This window comes from Chanodichthys erythropterus, chromosome 11 (assembly GCF_024489055.1).
Source record: "Chanodichthys erythropterus isolate Z2021 chromosome 11, ASM2448905v1, whole genome shotgun sequence".
Taxonomy (NCBI): Eukaryota; Metazoa; Chordata; class Actinopteri; order Cypriniformes; family Xenocyprididae; genus Chanodichthys; species Chanodichthys erythropterus.
The window spans coordinates 15,134,826-15,152,417 of record NC_090231.1 but is presented as its reverse complement, the minus strand read 5'-3'; the positions used below and the strand labels follow the sequence as shown (position 1 = coordinate 15,152,417).

At 36.1% G+C, this 17,592-nt stretch overlaps 1 protein-coding gene across 1 annotated transcript in view; it reads right to left on the bottom strand.

The window, feature by feature from the left end:
• The window catches only part of m1ap (meiosis 1 associated protein), a 39,454-nt gene that overhangs the window by 13,676 nt on the left and 8,186 nt on the right, over positions 1-17,592 (bottom strand). The window contains exons 4-8 of the mRNA XM_067401837.1: positions 3,168-3,180; positions 2,244-2,428; positions 1,891-2,044; positions 732-873; positions 371-574 (exon numbers count right to left, since the gene is read on the bottom strand). Of these exons, the coding sequence (XP_067257938.1) occupies positions 371-574; positions 732-873; positions 1,891-2,044; positions 2,244-2,428; positions 3,168-3,180 (698 nt within the window). The remainder of the gene's footprint in view (positions 1-370; positions 575-731; positions 874-1,890; positions 2,045-2,243; positions 2,429-3,167; positions 3,181-17,592) is intronic.

The window sequence follows — 17,592 nt, the reverse complement described above, 5'->3', positions numbered from 1 at the left end:
CAGCTGAAAGCTAGTTATTAAATATGTTTTAGTTTTAAATATGGATATTTTTCGTACAAAAACCCATCGCTTTGCTTCAGAAGGCCTTTATTAACCGCCTGGAGCCGTATGGATTATATTTATGATGGATGGATGCACTTTTTTGGGGCTTTAAAATGCCATTATAAAGCTTGGTAGAGCCATGTTTTTTAAATATATCTCTGATTATGTTCATGAAAGAAGATAGACATATAAACCTAGGATGGCTTGAGGGTGTTGTTGTTGATTCTAAATGACTCAAGTTGTATGTAAGGTATTTAGTGTTTTTCAAACAATGATTGTTCATTATGTCAGGGCCATGCATAAGATGTCTGCCTTTATGTAACAGCACCTCCACAGTGGCGAGTGCAGGAAGTGGTGGGTCCTCCATTGAGACAGGCAGAGAGCAGGGCAGCATCAGTTCTCGTGTCAGCACAGGTTTCAAAAGTAGAGAGAGTGAACCAGAGGACTGAAGTACATAGTAGGAGAACACACCAGAACCTGAGCCTGATCCTGACCCCGGGTCTGAACGCACTAACAGGAACCAGTCACGGGTCTGACAAACAGATTTATATATGGTGTAGCTTTTTTTTTTTCCTCTTTCTTTTTTTACTTTAAAACAACATTTTCACATCCCTTACATAACTAATTATCACACAGCTGTGCTCTATGAACACACGCACACATATAGAAACACACAGTCAAGCACTGACTTTTAGTATGTGGCAGAGAGCATGAAATGTTTGGTGGTTTGTTTCCATTTCATCCCAGTCCAGCTGCCAGCATGAGGTTGGTCTGATGACAAGCGGTAGTCCATACAGCACAGACTGACACACTCCATCGGCATGAAGAACTCTGTCACACACACACAACAGCTAGATCAGAAGGTGTATATCTTTAAATTAATGCTTAATTATTTTATTAATAATAATTATTAAAAATATATTATTACTATAAATTTAGCTAGTTAATCTTGTTGCATACATGTTAATGCTTGTTATGTTGTGTGAAATAGTTAAATCAGAGTACTATTAAAAAAACAAAATGCAATTTTTTTAAGTGTCTCTTATGCCACCATGACTGCATTTATTTGATCAAAAATACAGTAAATACAATATATAAATTCAGTAAATACAAAAACAAATTTATTCATAAATTTGATGAATAAAGTTTAGAAAAGAACAGTAATTATTTGAAATTGAAATCTTTTGTAACATAATTGTTTTACTGTTACTTTTGAACAATTAAATGCATGCTTGCTAAAAAAAGTATTAATTTCTTAAAAAGTGTAAGTGTCTCACAAACCCTGTAAAAAACAAAATGTGGATGAGTAAAAAAATAAAAAATAAAAAAACGCGTGAAAGGGAATTATGGAAGTGTATGTCATATTGGCCCATAATGACTAGGTGGGGACAAGTGGTATGATTGTATCACAGTGCCCAAAAGAATGACCTCATGTACATGAAAATCATATGCAAAACACTCAAGGGGAATACAATGTATGACTGTGTGTTGGAAACAGAGGACTCAAACAGAGCAGTCTCCGTCATATTGACTTTTGCATAGGCTTTTTTTATCCTCCTCTCCCTCACACAGCATACTTGTACATTAATTATGTTTCAGAGGCCACATACATACTGAGTTTTTGTGTTCCTACTGAATATATATGAACATTATTACCCATCAAAACCACTATTATGGACTTTCACAGCTCTGTGATGTTATCACAGCACTTTGGGAGCTCTGTGGCAAAACACTATTCATAAAAAAACAAAAAGTCAAATAACGCTTACGGGTAATCTACTGTCATTTGCTTACAAAATCTAAAATCTTAGCTCCTAAAACTAAATCTAACTACATATCTAACTGTACTTGACAACTCGTAGGCGCTGTGCCGAGGGATTGGCCAGACTCTTGTTTGGAGGCTGGAAATCGTGCATGCTCTCGGTCTTAACTCCAAGGTCAGGAGTGCTGGGAAGCAGGGCTGGACTGAGAAGTCTCTCCTGCATGTCACACTTCAAACAGACTGCAGAGAGCATGAGCATAAGCAACATCACATACACACACTTAATAAGCAGACACACAATACACAACACAAGCTTCACTAAAATATTCATTTTGGAGCTGCGTACAGCAAGAAATTCATTTTCGAATAAATATTTTAGTGGATAAACCAACATGAGTCTAAAATAAATTCTTAGAATTGGTTTACAAGCTGTGTATACCTGGGCTTGGCCTGTTGTTGGCAGGGTGTGGTGTAGAACCTTGTGCTGTGAGAGAAGGGGGTAACAACAAGTGCAGTTGTTCTCTGTCTCCGCCCTGGTCATGAAGCCACATTTTCAGAGCATTCTCCAAGGCCACAACTGTGCCCTCCACCAGCTGGAGTTCCATCTCTGTCCCCAGCAATGGACTTTCTACAAAATGAAGGGAAAGACATTACACCTTTGAATTAATGAGCAAAAAATAACTGAGATAAAGTTATCCACCTTCGTTTTTAAATCAGAATTAAGCTATTTCCTGTGAGTGTGCAAGACTTCTGATTCAGTAGCCCCTATAGCAGTGGGGCAACCTTTTTTACACCAAGGCCCCCTCCTTCTCCAAATCAATACTGCAAGACCCCCCCTAAGAAGCTTGACATTTCCTATTCACCTTATTCCTGAGGAGCCTACTGCATTTTGAATTATGGGTGGCACTTCCGGTTTGGGAAACTTCCATTCTAAAAGACTGAAACTAATAATTTCAAATCATAAGGTTGCCCTACAAATAAAGCTTATCTGTTATTTTGACTGAATGAGCTGTCAATTTTCCTTCATGTTTTATTTTCAGGCATCATGAGAATAACGTTAACGCTTGGTATTTTAACGCGGCAAGAATATCTAAGGCAGTGGTCTCAAACTGCCGGCCCGCGGGCCATTTACGGCCCGCCCTCCCCCTCCATCCGGCCTGCAACTGATCTCAAAAATAAAACCTAATCCGGCCTGCAAAATTTGTATTATTCTTCTTCTCTAGTTGCTACTTGTCTGATATGCAAAGAAAAAGTCGCCGTTCTATGGGGGCATTCACATATCGCGTCACATAAGCGGCCGCGCCGCATTCTCCTTCTTTCCAATGCGCTCTCGCTCTAGTGGCGTCTGTCGTTGCTATGCAACCATGAGCCGCGCTCTCAACCACGTCACTTCTATTATGAGCGTGCTTGCTCGACTTTAAGTCAAGAGTGTCGATTTAAACCACCGAAACGCGTCCGATGCAACCATTAAACGTTACCGATGCTCAAACGGCATCTTGGACAAACGTGGCTCAGCTGTGTGAGCACAAGCGCTGCAGGTGTCTGTCAAGAAACATAAGAGTGTACACATGTATTCAGGGATTGTATTTGTTCAGTACAGTGTTGTTCAGTGCAAGATTTTAATGCATTTAAGCTAACATAAAGTAAGGGAAAATACTTCCACTAAATGTTTAAAACTAATAATGTATGTAACAATGAGAGATTTTTATTTTTTGGCAAAATAAAGTTGATATATATAGCTCCAGTTTTTTGTTTATTTCTGACCCCTCCAGGAGTCCATGCCACAAGTGTTGGTTTTGTTCCTAAATTACTTTTTTTTTTTATTCCATGCACCTTGTTGGATGTGAGAAGTTGCACCATTGCAATTAATAGTATTATATTAGTAGTCTTATATTAGTATATTAGTAGTATTATATTAGTAATATTATATAATTATTACACTCTGTAACAATAAGAGAGACACTGCTGTTTACATTTAGTATGGTAAATAAAATATTTATAGCATAGCTATATAAATATTTTAGTAGGCCTAATGAAATTTGAAGTAAATGAGAAACAATGCAAAGGAAAGTAAATTTTCTGAAATGTTGCACTTTCTTGCGCTTGGATGTTAATATGGCCCTCCTATGAGGTGTCAATCACAGAAATGGCCCCCCGCCAATTTGAGTTTGAGACCCCTGATCTAAGGCAAGAGCTCTTTTCAGTTGCTGCATTCTTTTCCTCCTGATTATTTTCTTTTTTTTCCCCTTTTTGCATTCCTCTGTAATAGTATGAAAAAGTGTAATAAACATATACTACACATTTGTGGTCTCTTCTACCAATTTAATTTACAATATATACACATTAATAATTCACTGGAATGCACAAAGAATCTCTTGTTTTTCTTCTCAAATCCTCACGTCTCTTTCAGGTTTGTTTCACAGGTAAATACAATTTATTATCTGTCAAAATGATGGATCACACAATACTGAAGTTCATGAAAATGTTTGATTAAGCCAACATATGTTACATAATACAGATATTGCTACAAGGGTTGGGCTGATAGACGATGCCACTGTCCATCGCCGACGACTGACAGATATCACGATGTTGAGCCAGCATTGTGATGTTCCCGATCACAATGCAACACAATTTAAACAGTAAAGATTTTATTGTGCAAAAAACGCCAAACAAATTTTAGGCTACAAGATCTAGTAGAACTAAACCACTGATATTCAAATGGTCTACTGCGGTCCACATGATCGCATTCGGATTCCATCCGGATTGATCCAGACCACGAGACAGAATGGTAGCACCATTTTACCGTTTCTAGTTGAAGTGAGCAGCACGCCAAAACAGTGGTGCGGATCACACCACACTGTTTGTGGTAATGATATTTCAGCGCTATATCCTCTAGTAGTTTTATCTAAAGCCAAACACACTTCATTTAAGTCCTTTCAGCTCCGTGCATGTTCTCTCGTTCTCCAGACGTGCGGCTCATTAAACAGTGCGTGTCCACTGGGCGATGTCTACCAAATTGCCATTTTTAATTTATTCCAAGTGAGCGTTTTTAATGAATTCCAATGGAAGTTGAGCTTAATGCTCGAACACGAACTAACGTGAAGCTTGTTTTTAAGCCTATTTATTAACAAAAACATTTGTTTGCTAGTGTTATTACTCTTCTACTGCGTGTTAATTTTTAACCAAAATAAATTCAAGATAGATTTAAACCTTCAGTTTTATTTTTGCAAAGATACTTTATAAATTGAAGCTATACTTTATAAATTCTTAAAAGAACTCATTCATTTTCAATTTAATGCATTAATAATAAAATAAATTAATAATAGGAATATATTTAAATCCATTTTGGAACCGCAAGATAACTAGTAGCATACTGTAATTGTTCAGGGGTTCATAATAAAAAAGGCTGTTCAAATCCATAACCTTCCTTATTACTTTATTACTATTATGGCTCTTTTATGACATTTAAACCCTGAACTTCATCCTATAGATGAAACAACATCTGGCAAATAGCAAATGGGTGCTTCTCAAATGGAAGGCAGCATAGAGTCCTCCTCAGCATTTAAAACTAGAATAAAATGGTAGTAATTAATTGGCTACATCACACATTCCTGCCCACACTGTCACAGCATGAAAATACTATTAAAACTTAATTTTGGAAAAATACTTATATTAACTGGCTTTCTATTAATGCAATACAGTGAAGGATAACTGTCTGTGGTCTCCCAGTGGCTTACTTTATTGGCAGTTTAGTGCTGTGATGCAGCCTGAATCATAATCACACTGTGTTTGTTTGTTGGCCAGAGGAAAACTGGTTTCTCCCAAGTTTCTTTTCTCTCCATTCTGTCACCTGATGGAATTTGGGTTCCTTGCCACTGTCACCTCTGGCTTGCTTAGTTGGCATACTTAATATTTAACAATATTATTGATTTGACTGCACTGACATTATTGGATGAGAACTGAACTGAGCTGGAGAACTTTTTTTTTTTTGCAGAACTGCTTTATAGATTAAATTAAATGATTTAATAATTAATGATCTTTACAACGTAACTGAATCAACATTGAACTGACTTCAGCCGAACAACAGCTGAAATGCATCATTTTTCCTGTTATCACATTAAAGCTGCTTTGAAACAATCTGTATTGTGTAAAGCACTATATAAATAAAGGTGACTTGATTAATTTACACCAAAACAAAAGATAACGTGTTATTTTGGACGCGAAACAAAGACTGCCTTCTAAAGGTACTTCAAATTGAGACGGCCTTCGGTGTCACTTGATAACATGACAGCCGACATATGCAGCCTTACTAGGACGCAGCCTTTCATTTGAGAAGCACCCTATGTCCTGTGAGACAAAGGTTGCAGTACTCAAAACAACCAGTAGAGGTCGCTGTTAAACAAATTCTGTATCTCATCAAGACTAAACATTCCAAAGACAGCTTGAAATACCTCAAAATGTGCTTGTGCTGTGTGATATTTAATCTTGCAAATATTTACATAATAAATTCTTGCTATGTTAGCCGTTTTAGGCTTAGTAAATTTGTAATGTAATCCAGAATCCAGTTTCACCTGGCTAAAACTATAATTTCTAATTAAAATGACTGATTGTAAAATTGTGAATTGTGAATGATTATGAATGATCATTCAAAGTCTCACATTACAAATGTTTATATTTCTGACCTTAACATAAATGTCAGTTAAATGTCTTAAATTTCTTTAAAAAAATCTGGCATTATCTACTCATTTACTACTTTAGTGAAATTTTTTTTAGAACAGAAGCATCAAAAGGATGCAAAGCATTATAAAAGTAAGGGAACCTCTATTTGCACTGAGTACAAATAATGATAGATGCTATTTACATGTGTAAATAAAACTAAGTGTAAATAGCAAAAAAAAAATATATATATATATTTTTTGTTCACATAAAGTATAAATAGTAGTTGGATGCTAGCGGCACCCGCCTTACTCTCGATGCCACTGATCCTTTTGAGCAGTATTTCTTTTGTAATTTTGTCTGGCTCATCAGAAAATGGTGGGCACAGTTAGTGTAAATAGCATCTGCCAACAAGGTGGGCTATTTGCACAATATAAAAAGACACTCCATAAAAGTATATCATAAAAGTGATCCAAGTGACTTGGGCGCTATACTCCAAGTCCTCTGAAGCCACATGATAGCTTTATGTGATGAATAGAAATTTAAAAAACATTTATTCCTTTTAACGAAACATTGTAAAATTGTCACATCCGTGCTGTATCGACATAATCGCGATGAAACTGAAGTAGTGACAGATCTTTTATTCTGTATTGTGATTGAGACTTATTTCTATGCAATAATTTGTTTATTGATTGGATTTTGAAATGTGGGCATTTCACAAAGCACAGGCAGATGGATCTGAGCTCGCAAGGGCAAATTTAAAGTCAAGTCAAGTCACCTTTATTTATATAGCGCTTTTTACAATGTAGAATTTGTCAAAGCAGCTTTACATTGATAACTGGTACATTATTTTGGCTGCACAGCAACTCTTAAAGAATAGAGTCAATGCAGGCAGATCAAAGCAAAAATATCAGGCTGCAAATATCATTGATTCAAGCAGACAAAATGATTGGAGAAGTCCTGTATACGTCACTGGAAGGCCCACTTATGACATTTTGATTACACATTACGAGGTCAAAAAAAAAACGAACAAAAAAACATATGCATGAATTGTTCACAATAAGATCTATAACATGTATTTAGAAAATAGGAATTGGAAAAATACTTGAAATTTAAAATGAAAAATGGAATTTACGCTGACTTTACATGTAATGTGCTGCAACAGTTAAAGTGGAAACTGAAATGTATGTGAACAATCATGGCCACTCTCTCTGGACTCGGAGTCCCTCTAAATTATTCATGTGTTCTCTAGAGTGCTATAGGGTCTTAAGAGGGTAATGGGGTTTCACAGTACATCTTTAATCTTTCATTCCCAAACAAACTCAATAACTGGGAGAAAACCCTGATAGCTGGAGTAAGAGAAGGAGAACAATGAAATCCATCTCGACATGATAGGTCATCTCGACCATGATATGACCACAATCACTGGGGCAAAACAGTACAGTTCTGGTGAACATATTCTGCACAGAAGGTTAAACTATCAGGGTCAAATAGCAGCACCATTTAAATCAATTAGATACAGTTTATTAAAAGCAATTGCTTATTCCTATGCCTCCAAACAAACTGTCAGCCTACATTGGATTCAGTTTCCACTGTATCAGTGAGTCAAATGTGCTCTAATGAGGTGCAGAACAGTTAAGGTCAGCAGTACTGAATAAATACAGCCTATTACTGTGCATCTCAGTGCTCTTGCTCATATGCAGTAGATGTGGCCCAGATGGAGAGGGTGAGGAAAACACAAGTGTGAATGGAGAGTGTAAAAGGCAAATGACACACATCCCCCATATCGCTTCCTTTTGACACACAGATTGCATCTCCTGATGCCACTTCTGTCATAATTCTTTTTTCATATCAAACTACACCTTTTCAATTTCATTACCACCCCATTCAAATGTGCTTGCTGCTTTACTGTTTAAACACCACTTTTGCCCCTTTTCTCCTCTTTCAGATCCTTTCATTCACAAGTTTATAAACTGATTCTTGCAGCAGTAAGAGCTCTGCTTAAATCAATGTTTTTGAGAAATGCTGCTGTTCCTATAACGTTGCATTCACACGGGGCGTCAGCGTCAATACTTGATGGAGGGCGTGTCTGAAGCTTGTGTTAACGCGACCGTTATAGTGATAACAGCCAATCACATTACTTTATGGTGTTGCACGAATGCAATTGGCTAGTGACTGCTCTAGGGTATTTGCATGGGGCGATCTGACTGGATGATGCTAGCGACGATCACCCCAAATCCATTTACGCAAACTGTGAAACATCCTCAGACCTCTCTAATAGCTTCCAGTGAAGATAACAATCTGTCAGGCCATGGACTGGACAACTCATTCATTGGTGAATACTAATGGCGGGTAATTTATCATTTTAAATCAAAGCGAGATCAGGCAAGTTTTGACTTAAAGGTCCCGTTTTTCGTGTTTTTTTTTAAGCTTTGATTGTGTTTATAGTGTGCAATATAACATGTGTTCATGTTTCGCGTGTAAAAAAACACAGTATTTTTTACATAATTTACTTATCTGTATACCGCTTTTCCACTGTCATAAAAACGGGCTGATGACTTCCTTGTTCTATGAAGTCCCTCCTTCAGAAATACGTAACGAGTTCTGATTGTGCCAGCGGTGTTGTGATTCGACAGCAGCTTAGCGAACCTTGCCCGGAAAGGTCACGCCTCTTACCATAACGTGTGCTGCACATAGTTTTACATGTGGATTATTGTGGTGTTGTGCCGAATGAACACAAAAGACAATATTTCCCGAGAGACTGAACTCTTTAATCTCCACAAGCAGCGACAGAAAATGTACAATGTTAGCACTCACTCAGAAGAGTACCTCATACGAAAAATAGCCATATACATAAACATAGTCCCCTCTTGTGGCCATTATGTGCACTGCAGTCCAACATTAACTATTGCAATAAGGATACCACAATTATAATTTTCGGGAACCGAGTTAAACATAAATTGTAACCATTGATCTCTAAGTACAGCGTCCCTGGGAAGGCCAAACAAAGGTGATTGGACTGCGGAATGAAAATTTCGACGTTTCGACGACATGGCGACAAACACACTCTACAAACGCAACTCTTGCTCTTCTCCATGGGAGCGCAACAAGACCACGCCCCCTTTTTTGTGTATTCCTGTGGGCGAAGGTTAGTCAAAAAACTGTTTTAGTGACGTCATTAAAGAAGGAAGTAGAGGGATGTAGTCCAAACTGGCCGTTCGATGTAGGCGACTTCTGTTAAATAAAATATCTCGCTTGGCATTGAACTTTGAGCTTTAAAATTTTACTGATTTTATTTATACTCTAACAACAACATTACACACTAACTAAAGTTTGAAACATGGGATCACGAAGAACGGGACCTTTAAGATTAGTCTTTGTGATAATTGAACAAATTGCCTTATTCTCTGATGTAACAAAAATGAAAGTGTTGGGTATTGTATTTTTTTCTGAAAAGATTATTTCTTTGCATCTTTTATCACAATAACTGATGACAATTGGGAAATACAGTGTCAGCATGTACAAAATGAATATTAAAGGGTGACGAGTAGCCGTCACCTGTACACACACCTGTTAATATTTTGATGGAATCATTGCCATACCAGCCATGACTTTCTGTGACCTTTTCCACTGTCAGCACTGAGGGTAATTTCCTGAAATACAGACTGCTGAGTTCAGCCTCTGTACAGGATGGATACTCATCCATGGAAAAACAACAATATCAAATTTTAGTTGAAGCTACTCTTATCAAGAAAAGTAAAACATCTGACATTTGACACTGCATCGAGGAGAAAAACTTTTTTTTGATAAGCATGTTGAAATACACAGGAAATATATACGCCAACACATACAAACACAAGCACACCACAGTTTTTTGCATTTCCAAAACAGCATTAGATGTCACTGACAATGTATGAAGAAATTTTTAAAACATAATCTTTAATTTTTCACAGAAGAAAGTAAGTTGTACAGGTTTGGAAAGACATGAGGGTGAGTAAATAATGACAAAATATTTGGGGTGAACTAACCCTTTAAGGTATAAGTCTTGGGTAGCCAGATTGCTTATAGTTATATGTAAAATAATTAACCACAGTTTGCTTTTCATGTGATATTTATGGGGCAATCTTTATTAAAGGTGTCAGACACCTCACGTTCATAATGAAAAATGGCACATTCATAGACATTTTGAAGGTTTGGCTTCATACATGTCAAATTATTAACATTGTATACTGAATGCTAAGCTTGTGTGTGCTGATGAGATATTCCGAACATAAGTTTTGTATTTGTCGTACCTGTAACAAACACTGAAATTTTAGTAAGATTTCATTTTTTAGAAATTAGTATTTTTATGCAGCAATTTATTAAAGCATTTATTAAAATGATCAAAAGGGACAGTAAATAAAGGATAATGTGACACTGAAGACACATAATGGCTGCTGAAAATTCACCTTTTAGAAATAAATTACATTTTAAAATGTATTAAAATATAAATTGGTTATTTCAAATTATAATAATATTTTTACAATATTATATATTATAATAATATCAGTAATATTATGATATTATATTATAGTAATATTTTACAATATTATAATATTATATATTTATATATAAATTTAAATATTATTTGTATCAAAACATTAAAAATCATACTAACCCCAACCTTCGGTAGTGTATATACAGTATGTATAAAATATATGACTCTTTTGACAGATACTCAGAAATCAGTAATTTGGGTTAAACAAATCAGTTACTGGCATAAACTGCCTGCTCAGGGTAAGCATGGCATTTACTGTAACCAAATTTAACAAAGATGTCTCTTTGTTGAGTAACAATTTCATCAATTGTCATTTACATTACAGGTACAGACACATCAAACTGAAAGAGTCAACAAGCGGAGCCAAGCATAAACCCCCTCGCTCTTTCATCGCTGCATTAAACAGGTAAGGCACAAATGAAAGACTGCAAACTCAAAATAGCTCTCCTGTTTTTAAGAAGAGAGAGAGAGTCAAAGACAGACCAAGATCAAAAGCACAGAAAGGGAGAGAGAAAACATTTTACTTTTAAATCCTCTACAAACAGAATCATCGCCATAGTCATATTCTCATGGGAAATGCACACTAAGTGATGAAACTGAGTGTGAGGACAGACCACCATGCCAGCCAGACACTCCCATACACACACACACACACACACACACACACACACACACACACACACACACACACACACACACTCCTACACACATCCATCATCTAATTTCTAAGAGCTACATTTTCTCCATTTTGGGAAAGGGACAAAAACAGAAATAGAGAGACAAATCTAAATATCCAAAATGCTTCTGTTGCTCTAAAAACAACAAAAATGAGAGTCGCTCACCTTGAATCATACGAGGGCAAAATGAGATTTTAGGCCCTTGAAATGTTATACTAGCACATAAAAACAACATGCAAGAGAAAACCCCAATTACTTTCAAGGGCACGTGCCTTTTTAATCTGCCTCTCAGGGCAATGCAAGAAAAAGCCTCCATCCTTTGACTACAAATGATTTACAGACATGCTTGTAGAAAGTTTCATATGAAATGTCCTTCTGATGTTTTGGCATGTGGGCAGAGGACACCGATTCTACATGATCCAAGAGAAGAGCCAGCTGAATGTGTACATCCTAAAAAAAAAAGACTCCTACTGATGAGTCACAGTTAATCTGTCATGGATGAATGGGAATTTATGGTTATTCTTTGTTCTGCACATTTGCTGCAGGCAAAAGATGTTTTTGACATCATCCTCCTTACCACATTCTGTTTCCAGGCTTAAGTTAGTGCACCGTCCTTCAAGCTCACACTTAGGATCTTGTTTTTTTGTGTCTGACATTTTCCTTTGCTCAATTTCTTAATTCTTTTTTGTGTACCTTATTGTTTTTCAGCCCTCCATCTTTAATCCCCCTTTTCCCAGTTTCATCTACAATTCCTCCATTGTTAACTTTTCACCTTATAAGTGTTTCTGCTCTATGGATTATGTCCTCTAATAATCTGATTTGTCTCACCTATTAATCCCACATTAACATTTACAGTATTCAAAGCAGCTTATAGTGAAATTACACAAAGTACTCTATGTGTATGCTCTAGGAATCAAACCCTTGACCTTGGCTTTTGAGCTCTAGGAACAGGAACATATTCAGGTTTGCAAACTAAATAACACATTAATTAACAGGCCCACTAAAACCAGGGCTTATCCACATTAAACATAAAAAGCTGCTTTTTAACTTAAAAGCGGGTGCAGCCATTTGTAACTTGAATGTGCAGTCCATTATGCTGCTTGATATTGCAAACTGCTATTTTTTTTATTCATTATCATAATATAAACACTGGTTTTTAGTTCAAATAGTTTGACCATTTACTTAACTTTAATATTCTTCTAGTTATTTACCTATAGTGCCTAATGAATCAGAAGAATTGCACATTCACTGAAAAGGAAAAGCTCAAATTGAGAAACTATGGACCGATAGATGAAGCAAAATGCTGCTGATTTAAACAAGCAAATCAGATATTACTGAGAACTTGTTTCTACAACAAGAAACTAACTACTAATGAAGTCATATGAGGATATCTCTAAGAAGTATATCTGAGACCATCCCTGACTGTGCAATGAAAACAACATCTGATCTCTGTGGATTGATGAAATTATATTTGATTGATGAAACATGGTGTGTTTCCAGAACTTGGATAAAGTGTTTGCATGGCCTCTAAAAAATTACAAGGCTGTCTTCATTACTCTCCACTGACGGCAAGTTGCGTCAGGAGTCTGTTTGCATGTGTGCGTTAGAGAAAATGTGTATGGGAGCACTGCAAAAACAGATGTGTCAAAAAACAACACACATGGCTGTGTTGACAGCATTTTAACACATGTTGTGTAGGACTTTAACACACAATGTGTAATTTAAAAAAAAAAAACTGCCTCTGGACAGATTAGCACAATAAATGTGTTATCTCATATATTTCATATGGTAGCACATAAAAAGGTCTAAAATGAATAAAAATCATTTATAAAAATAAATATACAGTTTATATATTTCAATTTATTAAACTTAAAATATTAACAGCTGTTTTTTTGTCGGCCCATCACGTCATGCCTCTTGTCTTTTTATACTGCCCGATTTGAGGTGAATCACGATGCCTTTGGACCCATCTGTAAGTTACAGCAGATAACACTCATTAAAATGCGTAGTGCTGAAAAAAAAATTGATCATGGAAATAGTTAGCTAACAAATACGTTGTTAATTAGTTGGAAAGTGGTGACGTGCATTGCAATATACCGTTAGTGAAGTGTTATAGTAGCAAAGCGCAGAAGTTGTCCAGCACACCAGATCATTATAAACACCTAAAAGTGTGTTTTATAAGTGAAGAAATTTTAACGTGGAGCATTTGCCTTGCAGGTACGTTCACAGTGCCTGTGATGTTTTTTGCAGTTGATAGCGTAAAATGTTGTTTGTTCATCGCATTACTTACATTCTATGGTATGAATTGTTTTCAAGGGCATACAAGGGCATTTACACTCGAGATTTATTTTCAAGAATTTGTTGATTAAAAAACAATAAAAAATAAACTTCATGGTTGCAGCAGTTATTTGCCATCCCCTGCAGCTGGCTTTTCAGTATTGTAATATTGTTGTGGTTATCACAACAACCGTATTTGGGCTGCTCTTAAACCTACACCTAAACTTTTGTTGTATCTCTAATCTGTTTTCATTAATTTTCAGATTAAAAAGTGCTACACAATGATGGTTGTTCTTGCATATCTTCTGCCACTGTTGCCTGGAAGCCAATGCATTGTTAAATCTGAAATTTCATTCCTTCAATTTAATTTTGTACCAGTAAGTTTTAAATGGACCATAATTTTTGTAATGTCTTGATGCATTCTAAACTCCTAAAATGTAATTGTTGTTGCAATTGTTCACTACTGTTGGTAATTTTTTTGAAAGAAGTCTCTTATGCTCATTAAGGCTGCATTTATTTGATCAAAAATAAATATTATAATATTGTGAAATAGTACTACAATTTTTTTTCTATTTTAATATGTTGGAAAATGTATTCTTGCAATGGCAAAGCTGAATTTTCAGCATCATTAGTCCAGTCTTCAGTGTCACATGATCCTTCAGAAATCATTCTAATATGCTGATTTGGTGCACAAGAAACATTTCTGATTGTTATCAATGTTAAAACAATTGTGCTGCTTAATATTTTTGTAGAAACCATGATACTTTTTTTCAGGATTCTTTGATAAATGTTCAAAAGAACAGCATTTATTTGGAATAGATATCTTTTGTAACATTATAAATGTTTTTACTGCCACTTTTGAGCAATTTAATGCATCCATGCTGAATAAAAAGCACTCCTTTCTTTCAAAAAAAAACAAACAAAATCATACTGACCACAAGCTTTTGAACAGAAGTTTTGAACTTTTGAAATATGTATCAGCACATACTCGATATATGGAATGTTAGTTGTATGTAAGCTATAATTCAAGAGTCTCTTTGGGCCCTATCATACACCTAATGCAATGTGATGCCAGACACGATGCAAATGTTTTTTGCTAGTTTCATTCCAAAGCAGTTATCATTTTCACATCCAGTGCCCACATTGTTTAAATAGCAAATGCACTCACGCCCAGCTGTTCGCCCATGGGCGTGCTGGTTTAATGATCTTCCCTGAGTCACTTGCAATTTCAAGAAATGACTACAGACTTATCTTACTTATTTTTTATAAGAGGAGCTTATTGAATCCAGTCAATGCATCTGTCATGTTACTGCCTCCTTAGGATGAATCACTTTGTTGTATTGCTCATTTGAAGTCACTTTGGATAAAAGCATCTGTTAAATGAATAAATGTAAGTATAAGAAAAGAGATTATGATTTGCTAGGCTATGGATTTTTGGCTGCAGTGTGATGAATGAGATAGCATAAATGAAAATGAATAAAATGAAACTAAAAATGAGAAAACTTGCAATGGCAACAGATGGTTGGTGCACACACAGAGAGCTAAGCCTTTCAGCACAATTCACAAATAAAAAAAAAATGGCTCATTCTATCTGTTGTTGAGGCCAGTCCAGCCACATGGGGCTAATCTACAGACCTATTTTGCTGTGAGCTTGCTAACAACTGCCAATATATCCCAAAAGTTCCACACAATCACACCCACTCACACTTTATCTTACCAAACAACAGCCTGAGTGACATTAACATAGGTCCTGCTTTTCACATCAGCATGTTACCCTAATCACGCCATGAAATTACCATGGCAACACTACAGACCCAAAGGAGGGGTGAGTTGGAGAGAGAGATGGGCATGGGTGGTACGGCAGGACCCTTCTGCTCCCATGACTCTCCCAAACCACATCGCTAAATCTGTCACTTCTGAAATGAATAAAAACAGGGTTGCAGACTGAGAGGAGGAGAAAATGAGGCATGGAATATATGAGAAAAAGAGTAGTTGAGATGAAGAAGTTTACAGGGAGATAGAAACATACACAGAGACAGTCTAGACAAGTTATGTTGTCTTCTAGCTAGCCAGTGGTGAAACCATGACTTCAACACGGTGAAAAACGAAAAATAAAAAAAAATTGAAAAATAAATTCATTTAAATTTTTAAGATAACACCTTATTTTTTGGACTAGGGTTGTGCAGTAAACAATACTGCAATACCAAAAATTTAAAACTATTTAATACCAGAACTGCACACATTTTGGTACCTGAAGACAGTTCAGCATTTAGTCAGTATGACATGCAACAAGCCAAGTAAGTGATAGAAATGGCAGAAAACACAAACAATATCTCACCTTCAACTCACTGAAAATATGGCATTACTTTGAGTAGAGACAAAACAATATACACAAAAACTCCACATGATATTTTAAAGAAACAATTTTCATCAATTATTCACCCTTATGTCATTTGTAATTTTTTCTTTTGTGAAGAAAAAATGTAAACATTGAAAAGTTTGCAGCTAAACTATATCGTCCAAAGTTCAATTTAAATGTATTTATTATTTTAGTAAATATATAAATCAAAAGTTTATCTACTGTGTTCTCCTAATACATTTGAGTTTATTGCTTTAACTGTTGTGCCTTGTTGCACCAGTGATACACAAATCTACACATCTTGTTTAGACTTATAAGTTGAAGCAGCTTTTATGTTTAATGCAAGGTTTTATGCAGGGTTGTTAAAATCATTTTCAGTTTTGTGCTTAGGGCATGTTACTTATGAAATGAATAAAAACAGGGTTGCAGACTGTGAGGAGGAGAAAATGAGGCATGGAATATATGAGATATTCCATATTCCATATTAGGGCATGTACAAATCCACTTTTGCTAGTTTAACAATGGGAAAAATGGTTGGGTGAGTAATGGGTGTGTTTTGGGCGTAATGTGCAATAAACCAATCAGAGTCTCATATCCCATTCCCTTTAAAAGCCAATTGCATTCGCAGACCATCTACGGGACAAGCTGGATTCCACCAAAGCAATTTTTATCTTTATGCACACAATAATAATCTTTTACATAGTAATCCTTTCATTTTTAATATTTAACATGTTTGTGTGCTACTGCACATCCCTGTGTGTGTAACAAGCAGTATACTCATGCCTACAGGCGCATATTACTAACGCGCTCTTTAAATAACAAAAAATATATATATATTGTGCCATTGACTTCAGACCAGGTTTCAGTTGGGCAATGGCGCAGTCTATTTCAGTTACCTCAAAATAGCAATGTGTCAACAATGCACTTGAACACACCTCGTTTTCAGACCAGCACGCCCATGGGCACACAAATGGACATAAATGCATTTGCTATTTAAACAACGTGGCGCAGGACGTTAAAATGATGACTGCGTCGGGCTGAAAATAGCAAAAAACACTTGCGTCGTGCCTGGCGCAGGGTGTATGATAGGGCCCTTAATATTCAACAATGTTTTTGATCTGCTTGCATAGACACCAATGTATGACTGAACTGAGCTGGTCAATGACATCACTGTTTTCTCCAGAGCTGCTGTATAGATAAATGAACTAAATTAACAACTAATGTTTTTACAACGAAATGATTCTGCATTTTCAGCATTTTCTGTTTATATGTGGGGAATATA